The 7202-nt window shown below is 43.9% G+C and overlaps 1 protein-coding gene across 1 annotated transcript in view; it reads left to right on the plus strand.

Moving 5' to 3' along the window:
* The first annotated feature begins 5821 nt into the window (after positions 1 to 5821).
* The window catches only part of BCL2A1 (BCL2 related protein A1), a 4709-nt gene continuing 3328 nt past the window's right edge, over positions 5822 to 7202 (plus strand). Inside the window, exon 1 of the mRNA XM_019533712.1 lies at positions 5822 to 6460. Within this exon, the coding sequence (XP_019389257.1) occupies positions 6041 to 6460 (420 nt within the window). The 5' untranslated portion in view covers positions 5822 to 6040. The remainder of the gene's footprint in view (positions 6461 to 7202) is intronic.

A 7202-nucleotide genomic window follows, 5' to 3' on the forward strand; every position in this document is an offset into this window, starting at 1 on the left:
TGGTGGATATCACCTTTTATGCATACGGCTGGAATTCTCAGACTTTACATGGGAGGAATAAATTTCACACGGGGGGTGAAATAGACTGGATCAAAGACCATGCTTTGAGTTTGCAGATGTGTGAACACAGCACTGGATCCAAATATGGAGACATGAGCCTGTGTTGTCTTATAATGATGCTGGCGCCTGTAATATTTCTGCCATGCAGTGTCTCGACTGTCTGTAATCTGAAGAGTTGTAGAAGAGATACAGTATGTGAGGTCTTTGTGGCAGATCTGCAGGAGTCTAATAGGACCTTACTTACAGCCATGTTGTGGTGGAGACGAAACGCTTTAAAACTGCTATATTGCTTGTATGAATCCTCCTGCAGGTCAAGGACAGTATGGGACCAGTGTAAATAGCCTAACACAACTTACCCTTGCAGCGCATAGTAGCAGGAAGGAGTGTGGTCAAAACTCCAGGAACTGTGGGCTGCACAGCAGAACAATGGCAGCTGTATGGAAGCTCGTGTAAGCTAAAGCCTGACTTCAGTTGCTTGTGGCATTTGTTTCTGTGTCACCTTTGCTGCATCTGTATCTCCTGTTAAGAAGTCCAGAATCTGATTCCAGACCATAGCCTGATAAACTGGCTCAGTCACCTTAAGAAGTTGAGAACCAATATCCTCCTTCATCTATTTCCTCTTCTTCTCCATTACAGAAAGGTTGGAAGGATAAACCATTTAAAATGAACTGGACATGTGTCCTTAAAATGATGAGCATCACAAAGTTTTAGAAATGGGCTTGTGGTATGTCTAGGCTGATAGAATTCCTCCACAGCTGCAGAAACAGTATCACCTAATAGGGTGAAGCAGGGATTGAGCACAAATACTATTGATTTCTAACTCTTCACTGTGTCCACTATGGAAAACACAGCACCTTTGAATACACACAGGCATAACTGTAGTGACATGATTTCTTACGCTGCTGGAACATATTTGTACATGCAGAAATGCTGCCTGCGGCTAGGTGGCAGCACTCCACTGAGCTAACCTGACTATCTTTGATACTTGCATACAGCTATGTATGCTCCGTGAACAATTAGATCTGAAAAATTAATCACTGATGCCTCTTAGAGGCCTATGCTAAAGACACGGAGGATTGCTGGAAAGCAATGACCAATACTTCATGGATCTTTGCTGTACAAAACTATGCTCTTTTAGGCTTAAGAAAAGAAATTAAACCAGATGAGTTCCAGGTGACCTGCTTCCTGGCCTGCAAACCTTTTATAAAAGTACAAAGAGAAACATCTTTTTTTTTTACCATTAAGGAGGCCATGTATCATACTTCCATTTTTGTCTCATAATGTACCTTCCAAAGTCAGTTGCTGCTAAAGGTCTTTGCCATGGAACAGCCCTTTACTAGGCCAGGTGCAGTGCAAACAAAACTCACTGGCTTGATTTTTGGCCCCATCATGTCAGCTTGGGCAAAGGAGGTTTTGTTTAGACCTAAGTGTACATTAACATTAAGTTTAGATTGGGATCAGATGAAAAGGTAAAACAGGAATAGATTTTGGATTCTGTGGCTACACAGTCAAGGGAGCTGATTTGGGGAGGGTCAGTCCAAATCTCAGGTAGAAAAATAGGCCCCTTCCAACTTTGGACCTGATATAGATTCCAAACCCTAGAGGTGGGTTTAAATCCAGGTTCTTGAGTCCCCTCCCCATCACGGATACCAAGAGAAACGGTGGCATCTGAGGTTCCATGTACAGTCCACCTTGAGTTCAAAACCTTTGTTATTAAGAAATAGTTTGCACAGTGTAGACCTGAACCAGCAAATCTAAGAATAATAGATAAAGGGAGCAGTGAGGGGAGTGTGGGAAGTGTTGAGGGTCAGGATGAATTAACCCTCTACGGTGTAACTTGAATATAGTTCCACTACTGGTTCAGGAGATGGTCCTTAGTCTCGTATCTGCTTTCCTATGTATCGCCTATCTGATGTGATCATTGATATCTGTTTTGAGTCACCTTCTTCCTTCTGAGGACCAGGCACTGCATTTCACTTTGCAGCAGTCTAGAGAGAGAGGCTGTGCAGCACAGATGCTTGGAGGAGTGGCAGCACTTGCCCCCAAAGGGACAAGACATTGGCATTGATTTCCTTCTCCACTGGTGACATTTTTACGGTGTTAGTTCATCACACCTTCAGAGTTAGGGCTCCATTAACAAAGAAAAAAACTATGCTCCAGGCAGCTCCCTCTTCCTATATGAGGTAAGGGAAGGGAAAACTTTCTCCTCAGCTGAGTGCTCAATCCATCCATGCCCTGATACTATGAGAGAAGAGCTTTATTAACCAATGAAGGATGAAGCTGAGAGTGACCATCTCTTCGCCTTGCCTAGTACTTCTGAAAGATCCTTGCAACCTTTTCTCTGAGAGGCTCTCACACCTTTGTTGTTTGCCATGGGCAGGAGGAAAGCCTCATACAATTCTGCTCAGATTTTAGGTGAGTGTAAAGACTTAAGAATTGACTTTTTCTTTCTCTCATTTCTGTTCCTCAGAAAAACTGTGGAGGCTTGTTCAGATCTCTTTTTTTTGCACAAATACACACACACACACACACACACACACACACAAAACCTGTACCTTTAACAACTTGTCAAGTGACCACTGTGGTTCACTTGGTAGACGAAAGCATACTTTGACGGTTAAACTGTTTTAGTCCTGTTACACAGTTCGCACCGCACACCCATCACCATCCCAGTGCTTTTACTCATTGTTCTCTTCAGAGATTTTCCTCTCAAAAGTCTGTGCCAGTCCCCTCTCCACCATATGAGGTCTGTCATTTCTTTCCCATTGTCTCTTCTGTCTTTCTGTAGTACCAGTACATTTCACTCTGCCCCATTTTAATACAGTCTTCAACTGTCGGGGTTGAGTGTCTGTTTATGAGCAGGTTCCTGGCTTTCCAAAATGAATACCTGAAGCAGGATCAGGATGTGAACTGGTCGAAGTGGGTTGTTGGGGTCCCTTACTGTCTGGTCATGTGCCCATAGAGAACTACTTCCCTGGTCAGGTTTCTGAAACCTGTCACCACCAGGAGGAGCACATGGATTTTCTTCCACACCTCTAGCATATGGGCAGTCCCAGAAAAGGTGGTAAATTGTTTCTGCCTGCCAGTGGCAGGTCTGCCTCGGGCAATTTGATGGTCGTCTCTGCCATGCACTGTTTTTCCATGCCTGCACAGGGAGTGCCCAGGGGGCTGCCTGCCAGTTAAGGTCTCTGTGCTTCTTCTGCAGGTCCTTGTGCAAGATTTGCTCTCAAAGGGCCTGGCAGCTCTCACCAGGTAGTAAGTCTATGGGTGATTACAGCATTTTTTAAGGAAAATTTTTCATGTCCCAAGTCAAATCAGCTAAAATCTATTTGAAATCCGTGAGTCATTCAAGAACCATATGTGGCCCTACTACCGGCAAACATCCTCCACCCCAATCTGGGGCTTCAGATGCTTCCAAATGCTTTGGCGGGCATCCTCTGTGCAGGCCCAAACCTGGAAGTTTGGGGTTCAGATGCCCCTGAGTTTTGCTGGCCCTCAGCCATATGGCTGTAGGAGCATGCTAGGGAAAAGTCTCCCAGGACCAGAAAGTGGGCATAAACCCAAGATCTTCCCACTGGAAATCAAAGTGGTAGGGTTACTATACATTACTTCCGCCTGAGTTACTACCCTGTGCCAGAAAAGCAGTTAGCCCCTGTCCCTAGGTAAACCGCCTTAGTGGTCACAGTATTTCCCCTGCCAGGATCAAGTTAGGGAGAAGTGAACAGGAAATACCCAAATGCTCCTGCCAGAACAGCAGCAGCAGCAGGTACTGCACAGAGAGCACCTGAGATTTGCTGTGGTAGTGATAGCAGGAGCAGGGGGGCTTCCTGCCACAAACACTCCTTGCCCCTGCCTTGGCCTCAGCATTTTGTGCTTCCCTGGGTACACAATGTGGTGCAGAGAAAGAAAGCCATATTCAGCTATTCCCAGTCACCCTCTGGACCTAGTTAATGGTCACAACAACACATCCTTGCATCTGAGATAACTGGCTTCTGTTGTCAGTTACTGTAGTGAGTCCTGTAACTGTAGTAGGTACTGTTTTGCATTGCTAATGATTCAGGTTTCAAATCCAGCCAGTATATTTGGGTGGTTGGGTAGAGACACTAATCAAACTGTTCTTTAACGTTCTTCTTTTTTTGTTTGTTTGTTTTTAAACGGAAAGGACGTACATGAAACATATTAGAGAACGTTATTCAAGTTGCAAGGTGCAAAGGAAGTGCAATTTTTTGTTTGATTGATTTTATAACTGTAAGTCAAATCACTTGTACGTATTTATTGGAAGACAGCCTTGAATTGCATGATCACATACCATTTTTTTCCATCTGACCTCATTCATGTAACATGACAGAAGCAAATTAAGGTAGTATGGCAACCAATTGTAAACCTGGCATTTTCTAACTTTTGATCAGTTGACTTTGAAACCCAAATCATTGTCCTTTAATACATTTTTTTGCATGTAATAGATAAACAAATTAATCTGGTCTTTGAGCCCCAAGAGGTGGGTGGGGGAAGAGACAGAGAAAAGTAAGAAAATCATGCCAGGTGCTAATGGTCACTCGTTATATACAAGCATTTGATTTCAGAGAGAAAGCTGGGAAATTCCTCTTCTCTCAACTGTTAGTTCAGTAACTTCCCAGGCCAGAGAGGTGAGTTCCCCTCTACCCTGTATCTGTCTATATTTGCAAAACATTAGTCAGCTATATAAACAACACTCTGTTTATGAGTGCTTGGGACTAAGCCATCTGTGGTTTCCCTGCCCCCGTAAATCATTGGGTTATTAGAAATGGGCAAAAATGCTCTCATTTCACAACTCTTCTATACAAAAGGGACATGTTTTTCACACCAAGTTTAATGAAAAAATCCTGTTTTTCAAGCAGCTCCACTGGTTACTTAGGGAAGTGAGTATTTGTTAGTTTGACAGCACTGATATGAGGGCAACAGAAAGATTATCTAACTTCTGTCAGCTGCCCCATCCCCACTCTGAGCCAGATTGTCACATGAAAGAAAATTCCCAGTAGGGAACAGAGAAGTGCAATTTTCCATTCTCTGAGCTTCTGCTTAATTGCCTAGCCAGGAAAGAAGGAAGGCAGTGCTTGCTGGGCTAGAAGGAGAGCTGGTGCTGTACTGTCCATACTACATAAGGCAATGTGGACTCCACTGACTTTGTCCAGCATGTGAACTTCCTTGGGGGTGGAGGAGCTGCGTGGGATTTGAAAAAGTCTGCCAGACCAAGAGCCTCCCCTTTCCAATCTTCAGGGCTTTCAAGAGGACACATCAAGGGATAGCCACAGAGGTATAATATTATCCAAGGGGATATTGGATTCCCCTTCTTCTATGGTCTACAGGAAAGATGTACCAGCTAGGAGTTTCCTCCCCTTGGTCGCACAGTCCCCAGTGAGTGGTAACTCAGAATAACCCTGATAGCCCCAGAAAACCCTGTGGCTTTTCTGCAGTAACCATTCTTTGTCCTGGTTAGAGACTCTCTTAGCTTCATCCCCTAGTTGTGAAGAAGGCAGAGGCACCATCTACCTGCAGTGCAGAATGAAGCAAGCAAGGAGGATTTTTCAGATTGCATGTTTCCTACAGGCTGCATGCTTTCACAACCTACATGTCAGATCCCAGCAGGTTTCAGTCTACACAGACCCACTGATACTCTTTCACTCTTTCATCAGCTGAGAACGTGGCCTCTGCTCATGTATTGTCACTGAAAAGTCTCATTTCCTACCTTAACAGAAGTAACCATTTAGGAGGATGTTCTGCCTCTCAGTGGGCTCGGCAGATAGGGTTTTCTTTCATTTCTGAGTACTCACTTCTTCCGCAGCCCACACATTCAAGTCAGCAGATTTTACAGGAACCTCTGTGATGCACGCAGAAATTCCACCACCCGCTTAGACAATACTTAAAGCTGTGTGTCAGACTTGCAGTGGCTTAGTTCCTCCTTGATTCAGCTTTGCGCTGTTCTCTCCCAGTTTGTTTCTCAATGGAAAGCACTGAGTTCTGTTATGTTTGCTGCTTAGTCCAAGATTATCTGAAATATGTTCTTCAGGAATCACAGCCTGGACCAGCCCCAAGCAGAGTGGCTCATGTTTTACGAAACATTGCATCCTCTTTGCAAAAGGAAACTGAAGAGAATCTAAAGCCATTCTTGGACACACTTGAATTTTCATCTATAGAAGTTGCCAGAAGAATTTTCACCCAAGTTATGGAGCAAGAATTTGCTGATGGCAATACCAACTGGGGACGGATTTTGACAATATTTATGTTTGGAGGAATTGTCACTAAGAGGCTTCAAGAGCATGGAGTTCAGCTTACAGGAGAAAATAAAGAGCAGATTTCATATTTCATCACAGAGTACATCATGAACAACAAGGCTGAATGGATAGAGGCAAATGGAGGTTGGGTAAGTTTAAGTCCAGTATTTTCTGGGTTTTTGGTTGTAGCCGTGTTGGTCTAAGGACACAGGCAGGCAGGGTTCTTTGAGTAGTCCAGTATTTTAGCATTTTTCATCATAGAATAAATCAAAATTGAATTAAAAAAATATGTCTTTAAAGCCTTTGTCAGCAACATATCAAGCTTGTTCAGGGATTTACTGGAATTTGCCAGTTTAATTCATTTTTGCATACCTTGAATTCCTCATAGAGCAAATATCTTTCTTCAGATTGAAACTGTAGAAAGACAAAACTCCTCTTTAGAGTACTTGCTGCAGCATAAACCACTGAAGTAGGACTCAGGTCATTTGTAGCACACTTTGTCAAAGCCAAAGCTAAAGCTGAGCCCCTAATGAAATGGTGCAGTAGTAATGCTTATTTATAGAACCTGATCCAGAACTTAATGGCAGTCAATGGCATGGGAATGGGAACACTTCAGTATTGAAATCCTGCCCCTGTGCAATCAATAGAAGTTTTACCATGACTTCAGTGAGACCAAGATTTCATCCCATGTCAATTTACTAGGCGACTGTGGCATTGATGCCTACACAGTCAGATGGATTGTAGATTGGCTCAAGGGTCGTACTCAGAGGGTGGTGGTGGATGGGTCATATTCAACCTGGGGGGAAGTGGGCAGCGGAGTCCCCCAGGGCTCGGTCCTGGGGCCTGCACTGTTCAATTTCTTCATCAGCGATTTGGACGACAGGGTGAAAC

This window comes from Crocodylus porosus, unplaced genomic scaffold (assembly GCF_001723895.1).
Source record: "Crocodylus porosus isolate Cpor-Errol unplaced genomic scaffold, CroPor_comp1, whole genome shotgun sequence".
In the NCBI taxonomy this organism is placed as follows: Eukaryota; Metazoa; Chordata; order Crocodylia; family Crocodylidae; genus Crocodylus; species Crocodylus porosus.